Source organism: Neolamprologus brichardi, chromosome 19, assembly GCF_056152115.1.
Source record: "Neolamprologus brichardi isolate AB-2024 chromosome 19, ASM5615211v1, whole genome shotgun sequence".
Taxonomy (NCBI): domain Eukaryota; kingdom Metazoa; phylum Chordata; class Actinopteri; order Cichliformes; family Cichlidae; genus Neolamprologus; species Neolamprologus brichardi.
In genome coordinates this window covers 1,837,819-1,859,158 of record NC_142122.1, presented here as the reverse complement: position 1 = coordinate 1,859,158, position 21,340 = coordinate 1,837,819, and the positions used below count along the sequence as shown (strand labels likewise).

Genomic DNA, 21,340 nt, shown 5'->3' with positions numbered 1-21,340 from the left:
TTGTGAATTCGATGTATCGCTCCGTGTCTTTGGCCTTAACCCGTCGAGTCATGACTTGACTTTTATCCTTGTGAATTCGAGGGTTGCTCTGACATAGACAGACCGCTCCCATAAGTTCCAGCTGTTTATCCTCGCCAGGCCATCAATCTCTCTCCGCTGTCGCCAAACAGACGACTGACTGATGGAGATGAAACGCAACGTTTTTTATCTCTTTCTCCTGCTGAAAGTGATGGCTGAGCTACTAAGTGTTATTAAAGGGTCTTAAATCACGTTACATAAGCCAGGTATGTTGTTATTTATTTCAGAAAAAGGCCAAAACGTTCATCTTTTTAAATCTTTTTGAAATCCCGCTTGTTGAGTCAGTTGTTTTGGTTGTTATTAAATGTATAAAAATGGAGGGAAAGCTTGTTACAGACACCAGTATGGCCAAAATGTCTTGTAATTTAGTGTCACAGACCGTAAAGACTGCAGCGATTCCATGCATTTCTTTGCTTCATAAGAAATGTTGCGCATGCCTCGAGTTTAGTCAAGAAACTAGAAAAATCTAATCAGTAAAGTTATTTGACATTAGATCTGCCGGTCCGCTGCAAACACGAGGAGAGGGATCAGCTGACTTCGTTGCTGAGCTCAGATGCTTTCAAGTGCCACCGTTTAAAAGCTTTAAATGTACTCAGATTCAACAAGTGCTCGCCTGGTCCTCAAAAATCAGGTACAATTCATTTTGAATAAAAACAACTAGATTTTCTCCAGGCTCCCTGTGGCCGCCTGCTAAAACATGGCAGTGGGTTTAAAACAAAGCAGAAACGGCTGCCGGCGTGTCCACCTACAAAAGCTGCAGCTGCTGAGCCGGTGATGCCACGCTGACCATCAGCTAATACTCGTGCGGCGCGATGGCTCGCTGGAGTTATCTGACATTTCTGTGCAGGCTTTGAAAAGCTGCTCACTGATGAATATTTCTGCTTTATTTTAGTGCTTCATTCACTCCATTTTGTCTGCAGTTCTTTGCCTCTTTCAAGTGGACAATGCAGCGTGTTGCTAATACCTGAGCTGGCCCCGCCCACAGCCAGTTACCACTTAGTCATGGCTGCTTATAGACAGTTCTGATGGACTCCCGTGCTGTCAGTCCACTGGTTAAAGCTTGTTAACCGAGGGACTTTGAACACAAGGTCAGGGTTAATGTACCCCGATGTCATTTTTTAGCCTGCTCATCCAATTAAGCAGCACAGCTGAAACAATAGCTGTCACTATTCAAATGTACGCCTTGAATAGATTAGCTGTGTGGAGGTCATGTGAGTACCTGTAGGTGATAAACAGCCTGCATGACCGCACCACTTTACCTCGTGGGTGGAAATGATTACATATGTGTGTGTATTCACTATGACTCCGAGTGTGTTACAGCTGATATTATAATATGGGGGGGGGAGTCATCTGGGACTCCATGCCTGGTTGCACACCGCTGCTCGTCCATCCACGAGGCCTACCGATCAATGCTTAGGGAACTCGTGATGGAACCGTGGTCATTTCTCGAGAGCAGCCTCTGCATCAGCATGCTATTCCCACATATATCACTTGCCCATGCTCCTCGCGAGGAGCTCGTACTGTTCAAATCAAAGAGATTAAACCGAATAAATGGCTGCATGAATAAGCCAATGATTTAATCCCTGCAGTTCTTTCGCCATCAGACTATGAATGAAATAACACACTGTGATAGATGGCCAAGGCTGTGAAGTCGTAACGAGCACATAAAAGAGGCCATTGATGCAATATTTATCGCATTTGCAAATATAGTTCTGCTACAACTGCATGAGTCATACGCATATCTATTGAGGGTGACCTCACACCATGTAATATTCATCTCTGTCAGAGGTAACCCTTCCCCAGGCCTCAGCCTCTGACTCCAAGTATGATCGAGTGATCCTAGAGAGGGCCGCAGGTCGAGCAGCGGAGGTCCTTCCTCACGTCATGGGCAACTTCCTGTCTGGAATAGAAGCGGCCAGGCGGTGGATCAGGTTTATATTCATCCATATGCTCTAAGACAGAGTGTGAGGGATAACACTTTGCATACAGGAAGGAGAATCCACAAACACCTCACCACCTCCTCTTCATCCCTGCCCGTTACTATGGCAACGGGCTTTTTCAAACATGGGAGACTTTAGGTTTCCGTGTTTATCCTTCCTCAGTGGACTGGCTTTTTGCACATGTGTGCGATAAAGTGAAAAAAATCAAAAATAGTGATTTGAGGCCTGTTTGCTGCTTTTAGTTACAGCGAGCCGCTTTGATCCTCCTTTGTCCTCAGTTGTTTGCACTCTTTGGTGATTTTTCTCTTCTCACGTGTCTTTTCATCTGTCTTCTAATTCCAGGAGAGTCCTAGCGTTTCCTTCCCTGTAACGTACAACACTGCAGAGCAAAAAAAGGAAAAATGTGCTGTGGTCTGTTAGTTGCTAGGCTACAGACGGACAAGGAGTATCTGTGAAGAGTTCCTCCTTTATGAATTGTCACATTAGATGGCCTTTAGCATTAAAGAGCTTTGATGTCATCATTTTTTAAACAAATCCAGAAACAAAAGCTCGTCTGCTACGTGCTGGTTATTCTTCAGCGTTTCTGGATTCATATGAGCGAGCGGCAGCTTTCTTGCACGGGTGTAACGACTCCATGTCCACAGTTTGGTTCATGCTTCAATTTCTGGGCAACGTTTTTGTTTTGTTTGTTTTGTTTTTTGCCGCACATGCACACGGCGGTTACTGGATCCCTCTGCCAAGGCTGAATCCGACTGGACATCTGGATTCAGATTAGTTGGTGATCTCATCTCAATCAAACTGTTTTCCGAAGATAAAACACAAAATATTCAGAGCTGCCCTGTGGTCAAGACACCTTTCCCAAACTCTTGGATCCAGATTTAACTGGACCATCACTGCTACAGTTTTCCACCCATAGCTTCTTGAGGAACCCTGCTAACAAACTAGCGCACAAACATTTAGAAAACCTATCATAACCTCCTGTGCAGAGGTAATTAGCATATCATTACACGACCCAACACCATTTCTTAACCACACACATGTTTTACAGCTACAGAAAACATGTTGTTTAAATCTCTGAGCAGGCACTCTGCTAAACTGGGTCTTTAATCACAAAGCTTGCCTGACTGCTGCTGGCTATAGCTTACTTTCATGCACTGAGCTGCTGCACTTCTATTATGCATTTATTATGCAATGAGAGATCTGGGGTCTGGTAGCGGGATAAAAGAGGAATGGGCGCGACCGTGCAACAGAAGAGTAAACCCTGTTTGACTGTTTCTCAGATGTGTATAAGCCTCCATGGTGGTGGAGTGGGTAGCAGTGTCACCTCACAGCAAGAAGGTTCCTGCTGTCACAGTCAGCGGTGTGGACAGTCGTTGATTGCAGAGCTAAATGCAGAACATGGGACAGAGGTAAACATGCAGTGCATGTTTTTATACAGGACCCTGGGAAACATTAGGGGACACACAGAAACGTGGGACAACTCAGCAAAGGACAAAGAGAGACAGTAAATACAAAATGCAATGAGCTAGTGGAAACGTGGGGAACACTGCTGAAACTAATCAAGCCAAGACAAAGGAAGTAGAACTAACTAATACAAAGCACAACTGACAAAACCTCGAGTCCAAAGCCCAGCACCTGGTTCAAGGCCCACCTGTGGAGTTTGCATGCCTGTTTGGGTTTTCTCTGCATACTCCTGATTAGGGATGGGTATCGTTTAGGTTTTATCCGATACCGGTGCCAAACCGGTACTTTTGAAACCGTGCCGGTGCTTAAAGAATGGAGGACACAAACTTTGTCCAAAAACCTCTCATGTTCAGCTGTTTTTTTGTAAAAAGATAACAATGTTAGCCTTTTCTGCAGCTATGGGGCATATATGGTATCACTCTTGGCTGGAAGCAGCTTAAACAATGGAAAAAACACAAACTTTGTCCAAAAACCTCTCATGTTTAGCTGTTTTCCACTTTTTCTTTGGTCATTTTAGCCTTTTTGGCCAGGGTGAAGGGAGTATCTGCCATCAAACAAGAAGACAGCTGCATGTAGCTATGATGATGTTTGCTAGTTCACCTTACATGCATTAATGTAATAACGTGGTTAGCCTACTCAACGTAAATTACACACGAACAACATTAAGCTACTCACGCAGAGAAGAACGGCTGCTGCTGCATCATCATCCTCATCATTTCTGCTACACTGGCAGGGCTAGGGGCCAGGACTCTCCTCTTTGGGTTCTTGGGGGATGTTGCTATCCGGTGCCATTATGGCACCGGATACTGGTACCCATCCCTACTCCTGATAGCTCTTATAGTCCAAGCATTTTAGCTTAACTGTAGGTTCTAAACTGGAGGTAGAAAAAGTGCCACAGCATATGAACACGTGGTTAAGTGTGCCTTGACTAAGTACATTACATCACAAGACAGTAGTTGTATTTTCTGCCGTGAAGCAGATTCATTCTCCACTAATTCCAGGAGACAAAAGGTCAGCTGAGGTAACAGCATGCTATAGGAAAACCCCGTGAACAGTGTGATGGTGTTTACCTTTATTCCCACGTGTCAGTGTGTAGATCCTTATTCACTGAGTATGCTCAAAGCAGGCACCTCTCTCTGGACCAGCATGATTTATTTATGCATCTGTGAGTGAGATGTAGTTCCTTATCGCCTCTTCCTGCCTGAGGCTGTTAGTGAGTTGATATCGATCTTTTGCAGATTTGTATGTGGCATTTGCGGTGCCTGCGCTGTTGCAGCTGAGATTAACTAAAATAGTGCACGCTGAATTAATTTGCTATTTGCATTATTAAGAAATGCCTTTTATGTGTTTCCTTATTGGGTGGTATTATTTTTAAGTTGTGAGTGGATGAAGTTTGTGCGCTACAGTTGCCTTCAGGTCTTTTTGCCATTTTCTCTGTTTTGGTTTTGTAGCCCACAGCTTAAGAACCTCTTAATTCACTCTCCCTGCTCTTAATAATGTTGTTTCCAGCAGCAAGCAATTAATGAAAGACATCTTTAAAAAACCGACTGCAAAGAGCCAAAACAACAAAGAGACAAAAACGGTGAACGCTGTGCAGCATGTGGCACAGATTTAACTCAGGAGTTGTTGGAAAAACAAAAAAGAGCTGAAAAGTTGTCAGAGGAACCAAACAGAGAAAGATGAACAGATCTTAAAAGGAAGCCTGCACATCAAACTCTATTTGTAGATCTTGAGGGGCGAGTGTGTGGGGGGAAAGCAGTTGTATTAAACCTTTTGTGGCTCCAGAAGGAGATGATTTATAAACAGTCCGAAAGGATGTCACCTCTGTCATCGCCTGCTATGGCTGAGTAAGAGTTAGAAATGGAATAAAAATGTTAAAATCTGGGAGTGTGGCGTTTGAAAGAAGTAAGCTTATCAGGCTGCAGTGGCCTGCTTCCCATATCAGCCCGAGGACAGCTGCTGATACCAAGCAGCAGCCTTCAGGGCTGAAAAATAAGGCCGGCCCACAAGTGTCACAAACTGCAGTTCTTTGAGCGGCCACTAGAGGCTGATTCCAGCAGTGAGTCAGACTCCCATGTTAGACTGTGCAGCTAATAAAGTGTGTATGGTTTAAACCTTATGTAGCCTTAAAGTTGTGTTTTACTCTAATTGGAGTCACTGCCCCGGACCTCTCATGTTTACCTCATGCCTGATCAAGCAACTATCCCACAAACAGCACAGCTTTTTTTTTTTTTTTTTTTTTTTTGTAGTGACCTATTATTATTATTATTTTTTGCTCAGTACTAATTAGCAGCAGTGTTGGTCAAGTTACTTGAAAAAAGTAATCAGTAACTAATTACTGATTACTTCCCCCAAAAAGTAATCCCGTTACTTTACTGATTACATATTTTCAAAAGTAATTAATTACTTAGTTACTTAGTTACTTTTTAAAAACACGATTTACAACCTGAATAGGTGATAAAGTGATAGATCTTTCAGCCCAATTCTACTTTTTCTACATAATCATCATACAAAATGTAATCAAATGGAAAAGTCTCTTTTTAAAACTTGTTTTATTAGTTTTAATCTTTTAACTTTATGCATCAAGCAAAAATTTAATTATCTGCAACATTCTCTGACTGGAAGAAATTTGTTTAACATTTAAACCTATTTCCTGCACATTCCAGCACATAAAATATTTTTTTTGTGTTTACACTCAGTCTTTCAAATAGATGCAAGTAAAACACAGCAGAAAATAAATAAAGTCAAAGACTAGCGGTCCTGTTGCTCTATTTTCACCTGTAAAGCAGGAGTGGGGTAGGCGGAGGTTTACCCTGGTGCAGGTGTGCCGCGGTCAGTGGAAGAATCCGCGAGTTTCTCTGTGAGTTTCCCATTACGTCGTAGCTACTCGGTGCTTGTTTGGAAGTTTAGGGGTTTTTTCGCTGTAAAAAGAAGTTTTCTTCCCACGCACAACGGACACTAATGTTTTTGACACTTTTATGGAATCAAACTCAAAGTAAGGTCAGTACTTCCACGCTTTAAACGCTGCACGCTCATACTCTCTCTGCACTCGATATATGATCCATTGTTGATCTGCACACAGCTGTTGTCACGAACGTCGCACTCGCTTACGTCACTGTCATGAGACATTCTCGCAAAAAAATCACGGTTTTAGTAACGCAGTAACGCAGCGTTCCTACGGGAAAGTAACGGTAATCTAATTACCGTTTTTGCAATAGTAATCCCTTACTTTACTCGTTACTTGAAAAAAGTAATCGGATACAAGTAACGCGTTACTGCCCATCTCTGATTAGCAGGTGTCTCTCTGGATCCTGATTGCTACCCAAGCTTAATAGTGTAGCTGATAACTTCTCATCCCAGTGTGGTCACAAGGTCTCGAGTCTGGTCTCAGGGTGGGACCTGAAGCAGATTGCACCCACAACCCACCGATTCCCATTGTGCTGTCTTTCATATAGACCCCACAATCTCTGGTGAGAGAGCTGTCAGAGGTTGTTGCATTAAGGATAATATAGGTAGATTAAAATATGCATCGTTATTCTGATTCCACTAGACCGTCAGCTCATCTGCTGAATCCAATCACGTTGCTCGTCTGCATATGATTGGCTTGGATATTTAGCTGTGAGCAAAGCTACCCCGGCTTTGGCCCAAGATGCATTTACTAGTTAACAAAGAGACAGAAGGATGGGGAACGAGTCCAATATGGCCTCCCGGTGACATGGCTGACCAGGTGTTAGACACATTGTACGCTGCCTCTGGGCTTGCTTCGTCTGCTTTCTCCTCACGGCCCATTAGGTCCATTCCTGGAGATGAAGCATAATGCAATACCCTAGGCGGCGCTCGTAAAGCACACGTGCACGCACACATACATAAATACGCACGAGCGCTATGACATCTGTACGTGAACGTTCCCTGGCAGAGCGGTCGGAGCCAAAGACAGCAGGTGTGTAGCTGCTCAAATCTGCTCTGTGAAGACACCAGGTGCCAATCTGTCATCATTACACAGACAGCCAATCACATGAAACAATGTTGTGACATTATGGAGACACACGGAGAGAAATGGAGGGAGTCTAGAAGAGGGAGAGGGGGAGGAGAGGTGTTTCCCAGCCGTGCCAATTTACCGGTCTCCCTCCAAGATGCAGAGAATTTGGCTCGCTCGTTTCTTCCTTTCATTTTTTATGATTGCAGCTCTTTTTTGTCTTTTTTTCTCCTGCACTCGGACGTATGCTAAGCAGCACATATGTGTTTTTGTTTACCAAACAGCTCGACTCATAACTCATCTGCACAGGTGGTGATCTCTGCTGGTTGTGTGTGAGACGGAGGGAAATGAGCAGAAATCGAGCAACTTGTCTCTGCTTTGTCAAGTAGCATCCGGTGAAGCCTCTTCCTATTTGCAGTGACAGCATATGGCATCTAAGGAGTGATGCACACATGCACACAGGTTTTGATTTCTTAAGCTGCTCATAGTGCTGATTGCCAGAAGAATTTTCTTTAAATAGCTGATAGTCGGTCCCACTCTCTCCATCTCTCTGTCCTCATCCTTTCTTCGCTCCCTCATCCCCTCCCTCTGCTTCCTCCATGTCCCTCTCTGTAAAATATGAGCACAGCAGCCTTATAAATCTGGACTGGAGATAATGAGAGTCGATCCCCTCAGTCCAGTGGGCCACCAGCCAGGCTTGGTGCCAGTGACATCATCCTTGGGGAAGGCGGGTAGATTGATGAGCGCCGTGACACTGTGCCATTGGTTCTAAGGCAGACACAGTCATGTATTCACGTACACACACACGCTCCTCTTTATCAAGTCTTTACACATGAGAAAGTGTGCAGCATGTCTGGGTTTCTCTTGTGGAGGAACACGAGCGAGTTGTCTGTAAGTTTATATTATTATAGCCGTGATGCATTAAAAGCTTGTTTCTACAGACAGACGACAGACGCGCAGTTTGATCACATTAAATCCAAACAGAGCGCAGCTGTGTTCAGTTCATTACGCTCACCTTTACTTGTCCTGATGGTCGTCGTAGCGCTGGAGTTTGATACAGTAGGGATGCAACGATACCAATTTTTTCAAACCGATACTTGGATCTGAGTACTTGCCGATACAGAGTACAAAAAACGATACTTCTACCACACACACATAAATGCAATGAATTGGAAGACAGGTTTTATTTTATTCTCTGCCGATAAAAAATAAAATCTTAATAAAAATGACCACAAAAAAATTTCAAGTGAAAAATAAGCACTTCTGTTAAATTATTGCAGAGTCTCCACATTGTAATTTTACAAAATATCACTGAACTATTGGCACTGTCTCGAGCTTTCAGAATAATAAATAAACACTTCTGTTTGGAATAAAATACAAATTAGGTTTGCGAATAAATTAAACTTTTAAATTATTGCAGAGTGTCCATATTGTAAACAAACAAATAAAATAATTATTATAAAATAAATAATAAATAAAATAATAATTGGCCCCCTAGTGGCCAATCTAAAAAACTACAACAGAAATGACAAGCCACCCTGTGATTAATGAAATAAGTTGGTATCGGTTAACTTTTACGAGTATGAGTACACACACATTTTACAGTATCGGCCCCGATACCAGTATCGGTATCGGTGCATCCCTACCTTACAGCATAAAACACATTGGGATGGCAAACCTGGCTTAGAGTGGCTCAAAGGCTCCGTTTCATTCACATACTGATTGCTTTATTTAAACATCCGCTGTAGTGCTGTACAGAGGCAACATGAGAAAATAGCATCAGTGTCCAAATAGTTATAGTCAAATACCACGTGGTACCACGACAGGTGGATCTTGCTGTATGAGAAACACAAAGTCACAATGTAGCTAAAGTGCAACTGATTTATTTTGAAGTTCCTAAAATTAAAAATCTAATTTAATTGGTCTTTGCTGATTTTTCATGATGATGTCAAACTGTGTTTGTTCTTGGACTTATTGTGGTTTAGAGATGATGCTGATTGATGAAACTCCAGCAGGTTCACAAGAAACTGTCGATTAATCAGGTCCCACGCGGCGTTTTCACCGCAGGCTAAAGATGAAAAGTCACCAGCAGCGTCGCTGAGGGGGACGTGGCCGGGTTCCACTCCAAAGCGTGCGAGGCTGCGCTGACGAGGATCTGAGGCAAACTGGGAGGCTGTTTATTTGCAGATTGTGCAACATTTTTGGACATAGCTCTGAGTGACGTTGCAGACTGACAATCCACGAGGATTCAACAGTATCTTAGAATTTGGTTAATGCGTTACAAATAAGCTAGTTTGCATTTCAAATGAGGTAATTTAGAAAAAGTCGTGTTTCTTTTCTCTAAAATCCAGCTGTTGAAACTTTTCCGTCTCACAGGATGACTGTATCCTGCCGCGCGGTTAATATTTGTGGTTCCATTTGAAAAAGAAAGAAATGTTGGAGGCATTACTGTGAAATAACGCTCAGACTGCTTGTTCTCAAGTGAGCCCAGCACTTTGGTCCACTCACACACTCGCTGTATGTCCTGTTCAGTGCTAAACTATGACACTAAATATCAGGATTAAATCATCATCGCTGTGAGCGTGTTGATGACACACCTGGAACGTATAATAAAAGCTAGCATGCGCTCAAACTCCAATGGAGACACTTTAGTCAGTAAACGAATGGCACACAGCCAACACTGTACATCCTCAGTGTCCTCTGAGATCTGTGTTTACCCAGCCTCAGTATGTTCTGCGAAAGGCTTGCATTTTAATGAGTTGCTGTTGTCTAGAGTTGAGTTTTCTCAAACAGCTGACAGATTCTGCCTGCGCTCGCAGACGAGCTTCCAATTCAAACCAAATTACCGACTTCAATCAAGACTCGTTTTCAGGATGCAAACGGACGATTTGCTCGGCTCTGCCTCGTTTCCTAATTGAAAATTATTGAAACAAGGAAAACTCCATGGAAAACAAACACAGCAATATTTTTCTGTAGTTTCGGAGACGAATAAAGACGCCTGCAGATAACCGGTGCGCAGTATTCCCCCAGCTCTCGCCCGTCTCCCATTTTTGTCTTCTCTGGTGTCTTGTTTGCTTTGAATCCACAAAACAAAAACGTCTAAAGGAATAAGAGACTAAGAGCTACTACAGACAGTAGCTTGAGTACCGCCATCACTGACCTTGCTGATTACTTTCATGCTCGACAGACTCTTTTCTGCTTCTTCGTCTGCTGATGCTGAGCACAATGCTGCGCACACGTTGGGGGCAATGAGCTGCAACAGAGCATGACAGTGATTACATTTATTGATTTATAACAATAACAGTCATAAGACATCAGCGGCTGATTTTCCACACACCATCCTTCCCACTTGCTCTTAAAGCTTTCTCTGTGGGGAAAATGTCTTTCACATTCAGAGGGGTTTTAAAATGATGAGTCACTAAATCACACACAGAACAAACAGCGATGCTGTTTAGGTTCAGCATCAGTTCAGTTTTATTTACGTCACTTCAGAAAGTTCGTTTTTTGTTATTTACAGTGAGTCACCTGATTCTGATGTGCTAGCACGCTCAGAGGTAAGCCTCTCGTGGCCGTGGGACGTGTACATGTTAAATATTTGGTGCCAAATATTCTCTAAACTTCCTCTGTTGTTGGTTTAATCTGTAAATACAAGAACCGTTAGCTAGATGTATAAAAGGCTGCGTCCATGGTGTAGCGGCGGCACTCCATCTCTATTTCACTCTTCTGTACCACCTTTAGGAGTCAGTCCGGCAACATGCATTTGAAACGCGAGCAAGTCCAGGTGCTTTTCTTGCAAAAAGATGTTTATTGAAACTTTTAATTTACATGGCAAGACTCGGTCAAAAAACTGTTGCTTCCAGCTTATCCGACTCCCCAACTACGTAATTACAGTGTGCCGAAAGCCCAAAATCCTAAAAAGCGCATTAGAGCGTCGCACTTTTATATTCTATACCTTTAACAAAACAGTATTTTGAAATTAACTAGAAATTATATTCTTAACATCAAACATGTATATTTCTCCTCTAATCATTTTACCAGTACCAATAAAATTAACCTTTAATTGGCTCTTACACCTGGGATGTAAAGGTGGGGGTGAAAGTGAGATTTGGCAGGTGTGTGTGTGTGCAGGCTGTGATCAGCTGACCTGTGCTGTTACTCTAATATTTCCTGCTATTTTGGATTCAGCCAAATAACTTTAACCAAGCTAAAACATTAGCTGATGCTTTGTGAGCTGATTTCCAGGCCGGACACCAGGAAGTGAATATAGAAGCTAGAATTCAGGGAGTCTAACCACCATCATCAGCATGAGTAGAAATCGATGTCAGCTGCCTGTGATGTAACATTGACCATGCACAGCCTTCTCTCTGCAAACTAGCCGGTGGAATCTGCACAAACTGCCTACAAGACTGTCACACAACCTCTGAATAGTAGTTTTGTAATATTTTGCACAAATATAATTCAGCCACGCATGTCGATCTGATTAAAATCAATGACCCGACCCGCCTTTAGGTGTCATTAAAGCGCGCACAACCAGTTTGTGTGCTCCCTGATATTTTTGAGCTTTTTGAAAAACTTCTGAAAAGCATTTCACACGATGCACCTGAGCTGCTCATGTCCATGCCATCAGCTGGAAGCAATGCCAGCACACAAAAATGAACTCAATCCGGAGTGATGTGCATCACCCGCAGATCAGATTTAATTGTTCGTTAAGTGAAGGCGCCAGAACTCTCCGCTGGTCCACTTTAACCCAGCGGGGGTTTCTGACGAGTGGACCGTGTTCCTTTAGAAACAGACTGACTTTAATTCTTTCCTCCGCCTGCTACTGTAAAATCCACAAACGTTTATCTCTATCTTCTGCTGCTTTTTAAGATTTCCCTGTTGGTGCAGTGAAAGATGGCTGCAGATTCTCAGCAGTGTTTCTTAGATTTATTTTTAATTTCTGCAGATTTTTGTGGGTAAAATTAAAACTTAATTGACTCCAGCATTTCATTTTCTCGGTTCACGACTGTCGTAATGCACAGATGTGCAGATATAACACTTGGTTCTGCCTGAAAGGACTCGAGATTGCAGGTATTTCAGTGATATGACCCATCAGGTCTCCGTCGCCCTGGCTGAAAAACACCAAATGTCTGCTCATTTTCCACAACGAGCAGACATTTTCAGTTTGGATCTAAACAAAATTTAAGAAGAGTTTAAAGGACGTGATGATGAATGAGCTGGGAGGACACAGTGAGCAAAGAGGACAAAGCGAAGGGAAAGTTAAGTAAGTTAAGTGATGTGCCATTTATGGCTACACCCCCCTCCATCAGCAGGTGTCAATATGACCATGTACGAGGCCCGGCCGTCCTGATAGATGCTTTAGTAAGACAGAGGGCTGCTGGGGCGTGAAGGAGGCCATCAATATCCTCTCTGCATGACTCTCGCTGTCTGCGTCTGTCTGCACAGCTCGCTCGCTCTCTTTGGGCTTCCATCATTTTCCATCTTTCCTACCTCACATGTCCTTCTCTTTCACACTTTTCACACTCTTTCCTTTCTTTCCCGGCCATCATCCACACTTGAGCACAGGTTAGAGGCAGCGAATCACTCAAATAAAGTCTCACCCTTATACTTCAATCCTCTCCTGCTCCCTAAAATATTTATCTCCCTCTTCCTTTCGTCTGCCTTCGCCTCCTGAGACTTCAGAGAAACCACGTATAAATCTGACCCGGGACCCTGCGGGGTTGATAGAAAAACGATGGGACGTTTTAGCTTCTGTTTTTTCAAACCAACCTTCTTTTGCCTACATGCACCAGATCCATCCCTCCTACCCTCCCACCTCCGTGTGTCTGGCGTGTGCATCTTATCGGCACAGTCAGGCTGTTATGTGTGAGGCTCAGGGACTAACATGGGAAACAAACTGCAAAATGAAATGTCGCTTCTAATGTGCAAACACTCATTGTGACGACACAGTGCATCCACCCACCCACACACACTGCACTACAGCATGCATGCATGCACATGATACGTATGCATGATACAAACTGCACACTCACAGCATATATGTAAAGATTAAAGGCCCTGCAGACTCGTACTCATTTACATAAAATCTGATGCACTAAACTAAACCTTAGCTTAACACCCTCGGGGCGGGTCGTTTGGTCAGTCAGGTTAAACATGTATTGAAAACTGAAGTAACCCAAGACTGCAGCACAACTAAAATTACTGTGACCGTGTGCAATGACCGTGCAATCTCATTGCCTTTGAAATTGTTGCTTGGAAGACGGAGATCAGGTCTGCAACCGCTTGCAGACAGTTGCCACCTTCAGAATGACTTTGGTGTGTGAAGACAGCTTCAGTCTGCCGTCAGTCTGCAGTCAGTCGGCTGTCAGTCTGCCGTCAGTCTGCCGTCAGTCTGCATTCAGTCTGCCGTCAGTCTGCCGTCAGTCTGCCGTCAGTCTGCAGTCAGTCTGTCAGTCGGCTGTCAGTCTGCAGTCAGTCTGCCGTCAGTCTGCAGTCAGTCTGCAGTCAGTCTGTCAGTCGACCGTCAGTCTGCAGTCATTCGGTAGTCAGTCTGCCGTCAGTCGCCAGTCAGTCTGCAGTCAGTCTGCAGTCAGTCTGCAGTCAGTCTGCAGTCAGTGGGGTCAAATGGCAGAAACTGTGATGAAATGACAAAAAGTGCAAATCCTTTGCTGTTGACATCCACAGAAATTCACTTTAAATAGGTCACACTGCTTCTTTACATTCAGCACAGTCATATGTTTGAAATAAAAATTCATACAGTGGGGCAAAAAAGTATTTAGTCAGCCACCGATTGTGCAAGTTCCCCCACTTAAAATGATGACAGAGGTCAGTAATTTGCACCAGAGGTACACTTCAACTGTGAGAGACAGAATGTGAAAAAAAAATCCATGAATTCACATGGTAGGATTTGTAAAGAATTTATTCGTAAATCAGGGTGGAAAATAAGTATTTGGTCACCTCAAACAAGGAAAATCCCTGGCTCTCACAGACCTGTAACGTCTTCTGTAAGAAGCTTTTCTGTCCCCCACTCGTTACCTGTATGAATGGCACCTGTTTGACCTCATCATCTGTATAAAAGACACCTGTCCACAGCCTCAACCAGTCAGACTCCAAACTCCGCCATGGCCAAGACCAAAGAGCTTTCGAAGGACACCAGGAAAAGAATTGTAGACCTGCACCAGACTGGGAAGAGTGAATCTACAATAGGCAAGCAGCTTGGTGTGAAAAAATCAACTGTGGGAGCAATCATCAGAAAATGGAAGACATACAAGACCACTGATAATCTCCCTCGATCTGGGGCTCCACGCAAGATCTCATCCCGTGGGGTCAAAATGATCATGAGAACGGTGAGCAAAGATCCCAGAACCACACGGGGGGACCTGGTGAATGACCTGCAGAGAGCTGGGACCAAAGTAACAAAGGTCACCATCAGTAACACACTACAACGGCAGGGAATCAAATCCCGCAGTGCCAGACGTGTTCCGCTGCTGAAGCCAGTGCATGTCCAGGCCCGTCTGAAGTTTGCCAGAGAGCACATGGATGATACAGCAGAGGATTGGGAGAATGTCATGTGGTCAGATGAAACCAAAGTAGAACTTTTTGGTATAAACTCAACTCGTCGTGTTTGGAGGAAGAAGAATACTGAGTTGCATCCCAAGAACACCATACCTACTGTGAAGCATGGGGGTGGAAACATCATGCTATGGGGCTGTTTTTCTGCCAAGGGGACAGGACGACTGATCCGTGTTAAGGACAGAATGAATGGGGCCAAGTATCGTGAGATTTTGAGCCAAAACCTCCTTCCATCAGTGAGAACTTTGAAGATGAAACGAGGCTGGGTCTTCCAACATGACAATGATCCAAAACACACCGCCCGGGCAACAAAGGAGTGGCTCCGTAAGAAGCATTTGAAAGTCCTGGAGTGGCCTAGCCAGTCTCCAGACCTCAACCCCATAGAAAATCTGTGGCGGGAGTTGAAAGTCCGTGTTGCTCGGCGACAGCCCCAAAACATCACTGCTCTTGAGAAGATCTGCATGGAGGAATGGGCCAAAATACCAGCTACTGTGTGTGCAAACCTGGTAAAGACCTATAGTAAACGTTTGACCTCTGTTATTGCCAACAAAGGTTATGTTACAAAGTATTGAGTTGTATTTTTGTTATTGACCAAATACTTATTTTCCACCCTGATTTACGAATAAATTCTTTACAAATCCTACCATGTGAATTCATGGATTTTTTTTTCACATTCTGTCTCTCACAGTTGAAGTGTACCTCTGGTGCAAATTACTGACCTCTGTCATCATTTTAAGTGGGGGAACTTGCACAATCGGTGGCTGACTAAATACTTTTTTGCCCCACTGTATATTCTTCCACAAAAAGTGATGTAATATCTGCAGGGCGGTTATTTAACTGCAAAACACGTACAACTGACACGTTGTAACCTCGTTTTTTTAGTCGTTGTTGAGTCGAGTTTCTTATTGCAAAGCAGCATTTAGACAGCAATCACTTACTTTCTGGCCAGTCTGGTGGTGATTACAGTGCACCTTCAGCCTCTGGGTGAAGAGTTGGCCACAACAACTTTTTACAATCGGTCATCACCATCATCAATAGCAAAGAAATTACTGCAATCATTAAGCAAACACCAATTTTCCCAAAATGCGAGGAGGTTGCCGTCCCCCTTTTAACTCTAAAGCCTTTGCTGCATGTCATCACCCTCTGCTCTGTCCCTGACTTCCTGTTTGTCTCTGCTGCAGGTGTTCACTGTGCTTAAAACGCCAAAATTCAACACTGGATTCAGATTTACACCAAATGCGCTGCAGGCTCAAGATAAAAACGGACAGAAGCTGCAAATCAGTGACAGTCAGGGAGAATTTTTTATGACGTCGCTGTCACTTATCCACCCATCGACACGATGAAAGCGTGAGTGTGACAGAGGAAGGAGAATGGCTTCCTTATCCCAGTGGAGGTCTACTGTACTCCACTGGTCCCCAGTCACTGTTACCTAACAATCTAGAGACCCCTGTGAAGACTTCCACAGGAGGAGGTGATTGTGACTCATAAACATATACGTACCATGTACCGGATATTAGTCTTGTATTCGTTGTACAGAAATAAACATGAAACAATCAGAACTGGGTGGAGCGGCGGTTTGGATTTCTCATTGCAGGGAGATGTGCTCGCCTCGAGCATCGGCGGCCTCATAGCACCACACGTACCCACGGAGATCTGCCGAACAGACAAGCGATGCATCCTGACATGTGACAGTTTTTTTACTCGCCACAGAATGACAGCGTTCGCCTATAACTGAAGGTCGTGCTTGGATCCCTGCGTGTCTGCCACGCTGAACCATCCGCTGCTTCTTCACAGCACAGCCACAGGAGAGGACTCGAAGCTTTGAAGCTTCTTTTTTAGCCATTTGTTCCGACGCACCTTGTTTTGAACGTCGCACACCAGTAAAGCTGCTTGTAGCGCTCTGACAGCGTCGACGCAGGCCTGATTTCAAACCGTTTGATGTCACACACCTGCTGTTTTCCTTCTAAGGAGGGAAAATTAAGAGTGTTCTTGAAAATGAGCTGCTCATTATTGCACAATGTTGAGGTTCTGATTCCTTGTCTCTTCTTATAAAGTGACATTTACTGCATCTATTTGTTTTTCTTCTCTTTGCCGTCGCTAAAAACAAACTTTCAAATCACCGGCCAGTTTCATGTCTTTGACATAATGAAGCTGCTGCTCCTGCACATTCAAAAGGAGCAAGTTGAGGTGCATTATTGTCTGTGTACACAAGTATCGACCCATTAAAGTATGATCAGCACTTTCTCTATGCCTACTTATAACCTTTTTCATGTAGATCGCATAATTTAAGGAGCATAGCATGTGGAAGTCCAGTGTAATTAGCCCCTGCAGACACAGACAGAGCTTAGTGAGAGGCCTTCAGTCTCACGCTCTCCTCTGAGAAGTGCTAGATCAGCTCCAGGGGGGGGCTGCTGTGTGCAGGGGGCCCCGCTGAAGATGGCTCGTGCCATTCGAGGGAAAAGTAAACTGAAAGTGGTAACCAAATACACGTGGGACGTGGTTTATCTTTAGCCTGTCAGTGCAGCTCTGCAGGTTCATCTGTATGATCTGTACATTTCTGTGCACTTCCCTTTTATTGACAGCCGATTGACTCTGCCCCCAATAAACAACCTTTATTTGGCTTGTGTCTCACAATCAGTGCGCGGCCCAACTCAGAGCAAACAAGCAGAGCTTATAGGCTGTTCCTTCCAGTAAATCCCGAGTCATTGATAAAACACGCCAACTCCAATATGCTTTTCTTTACCCTCACACCTGTGCTGCACAGTTTTCACGCCCCATCTCACCTTCCTTTATATAACCGCGTGTTTTCTCAGAAACACAGCGTTCGTATTAAAAAAGAAAACTAGCTAATTAGCACCTGTATCTCTCACACGTCACATGATTGGGAGGAACGGCGAGAAGGCAGGGAGTGAGGGGAAGAGAGAGATCAGCCACCGGGGAAGGTGTGAGCAAGCTGCGCTGATATGGAAATGAAGTCTTTAATTATGGATGAATACATTATCAGATCAAGGCTAAGGATTTGCTCTTCGTGTATGTTGTGTTTGGCGTTATCGTGGGACGCCGCAGACCCCTGTGAATAACAGCGAGTTGGTTTACTCCAGAGCAGCGAGGAGTCTGCATTCAAGCCCAGACTGGCGCTCACGTGTCTCCGGGTATAGATGATGATACGTGGCTGGTTATTTAGCTGCATTTGTTGTTCTTGAAATGTGACGACGATCGTGGCCTGTAGAGTGCTGCAGTTATGTCATCTTCCTCTGTAGCTTATATTTCCTCCTCACATGGTTGAGTGTGCAGTTGGGGCTTTGGCTCCAAAACCTTTTCTCAGCATCTTTGGTGATACAGTGGAAAAACTCTCACTTTGTTTGTGGTTTCACTTCCACACAGAGTCATAAGATGAATGCTTTTTGTATTGTTTTCAGGATGCACAGTTACTTTTCACACCCAGTATTATATTTGGATGGATGCTGGCCTTTGTCCCAGCCCGAGTTAGTTAGAGCTTAGTGATGATCTGTTCTTCAGGTTTTAAAATGAATGCGACTCGGGAGTCAGTTAAAGATATTTATGGATAAAATTAATCAATTCTGTTCATCTGGACGTTGTGTTTTCTTCAGTCTCAGCTGACTGCAGGTTTCAAACTTATAATCAGGACATTTGCATAAAGACTGAAACTAGCCCACAGAAGGAACAAAGGGCTGTGAGGTCAGTTCCTTAATCTTAATTATGCAAATTCTCATGACTATTGATCAACAACCACTGATCAATGGCCATGAGTACCATTCAGAGAGTTGGGGAATGGCTGCAAGCACAGCATGTAAGATGGCAAAAGATGTACCATTAGCCCCCCCTTACTTACCTGGATGATTGAGCACAAGACCCAAAGTCCGATAATTTATCTTATAATAATAATAATAATTAATCTACGGAGCCCTGCAGGGGACATGGGAGAAAAAAAATTAAGACGGACTTTTGCGAGATCTCGCAAAAGTTGAATTCCAACATTGCGGCAGCTACTTAGTTTTAATATTACTCTTATTACTTTTTCTGGGTCACAAAATACACTTTAAAGTTATTTTGAGGCGTGAATGTAGTAGATACCTGCTCGGTTTACAAGACATCACATATTTGCAAAAGTGCTCCGACGTTTTCGGAGATCTGACATCCACTAGCTCGAAGCTAACGGGAGGTCGAGACCTACTACAGCCGGGAGGAACACCGTTTTCCCGCCACATCGTGCCTCGACCTCCCGGTCGGCTTCGAGCTGGCGGCCTCCGAAGAATGCAGCTAAAACTTAATTTTTTTCCGTCTTAATTTTTTTTTCCTCCCATGTCCCCTGCGGGGCTCCGTATTAATCTAAGTTTTACATGTCAGGACATAATGAAAGGAACACGATGTAATATTAGGTACATAAAACCTCAGATAAACAACATCATTAATTTACCCAAAGCTAAGCCACAATCTAACTACGCCCCACGATTGGGTAGAACCACGATTGGCATTTTTACTGTGACTGCATTTAACACCAATCAATACCTTGATGTGCTTTTTCCATATTGAACATAGTTGGAAGCTCATTCATCAAACGTATGGGTCAGCAGGCCGGCCGGCACCCTGTGGCGGGCGTCACCTGGCCCAAAGGATGTAAGCTGAGAGTCTTATCCTTGTACCTGAGAAGCAGAGCCATGATCATCCCTCTTGATGCTCCGCTGGCAGCTACTTTGCACATCTAATTGGAAAGCAAATAAGAATTACCCAAGAACAGTTCCATACTGTAAAAACTGCCTGACCTTGATCAATACGGGCCCCACACGGGGAAATTCAAGAGCATTTTAAATTTAAACAGGCAGGACAAACTAATAGAGCCAATTGCTTTGACTCTGTGGAATTACACTGTAGGGAGTGGGGAGTAAAAAAGGCTAATTAAACCAGTAAATTCTCTCTGGGCTTCTGCTGTCCGCCACTTCGCTGGGAGCCCTGCACTGACTGTGACTGGTTTAACCCCACAGACCCCGAACACTACTGACAGCGCAGACTGGTGCACGCTGGAGTTCTCTCTGTGTTCGGCCTTTTGATCTACACTTATGCATAAACCAAGAGACATGCTGGCTTTACAGGGAAGGTGCTGTGAAAGAGTAAATAAAGTTTTAGCACAGCCAATTGCAGCCACGGTGCTCAGACAAGAAGCTATGGGCAGTTTTGCGACTGTGTTACAACCAGACTGACAGCAACAACAAACCTTTAAAGAGAGCACCGCTCTGTGTAAGCCACTTCACCTGTGAGACAGCTCACGTGGGAACAACGAGGCAGAAAGGCAGGCGTGCTTTAGTGCTTTGAGCATTTAGTTTGATTTGAACCAGCCTCACCGATTACTACAAAATAAGACGAGTCATGGAAGGTTGCTGATCGTCTAATTAAGCCCCTAATTAGTCGGGAATAGATGACAAAGCACTTCAGCAAAATAAAATTTCAAAAACAAAAAGCATGCATGGACAATTTTGGCTACTTTTAGAGAAAAGAGAGACGCAGTGACACAGCACAGCTGTTTTGCAGGGCCTGAGGACAACATTTTCATCATCATTCTGCTTGTTAAGCCCACTGTCTGCCTCTGCAAAGCAGCATATTTGCTAATCTGGGCTGTTTAAAATAATCCCGCTGCACTCCTGGAAGCTGCCAGCACTTCCCCGGCTCATAGGAAGGATTGATCGATAACTTTAATGCCTTTAAACTGAGTTTTGGGATTCACGCACTTGTAGTTCTGTGTGTTTGGGTGATGATTGGTTTGCATGACCTGCATGTGTCATTTAGGTTTAGCCTGAAATGCATGGTGCATATTAACCTTTACACCCTCTTCTTTCAAATGATTATAGCATCATGATTTCATGTTGTTGCAGGGTTTCGTTTAATGCTGCAGCTTTGTCACATGACACTGATGAATTATGATCCTCTTTCTTTTTTCTCCCCTTTTCATGAGGCCGCATGTGGCTCACGGTTGTATTATGCATGGTTGCTGGGTTTCTATTGTGTTGCACATGGGTACCGCCCTGCAAGGACATCAGCAGCTCGAAAAATGTTTGTGTCTCTCTGTTGTTTGCTCACTTTGAATGTTTCATTTGTTTGTGACAGAGAGCAGAGGGATGCTCCATCTCCGTTTTTTCCTAATGCCTGGTGATGCTAATGTTTGTCCCCACACACACATGCTCAAGCATATATGCTCGCATATGTGTCGCCTCTGTTAACAATCTCCTGTTATCTCTCTTTGGTCCTTGTTTAGAATCACAGTGCACACTGTGTGGTGAACCAGAAGGTGAGTGGG

General features: G+C 43.9%; 1 protein-coding gene across 7 annotated transcripts in view; it reads left to right on the top strand.

Annotated features, from left to right (window-relative positions):
* dlgap2a (discs, large (Drosophila) homolog-associated protein 2a) overlaps nt 1–21,340 on the top strand; it is a 128,524-nt gene that overhangs the window by 20,304 nt on the left and 86,880 nt on the right. For 3 of the 7 annotated variants that reach the window (XM_087832792.1, XM_035912023.2, XM_035912022.2), the window contains exon 2: nt 21,299–21,331. The exons of 3 other annotated variants lie outside the window; for them this stretch is intronic. Coding sequence is in view for 1 of the 4 variants with exons in the window: in XM_087832789.1 (XP_087688915.1) it covers nt 21,202–21,331 (130 nt within the window). In the remaining 3 variants the exon portion in view is untranslated. Of the gene's footprint in view, nt 1–21,201; nt 21,332–21,340 lie in introns of those variants that run through there. One more of the 7 variants, XM_087832789.1, reaches the window with a different exon arrangement.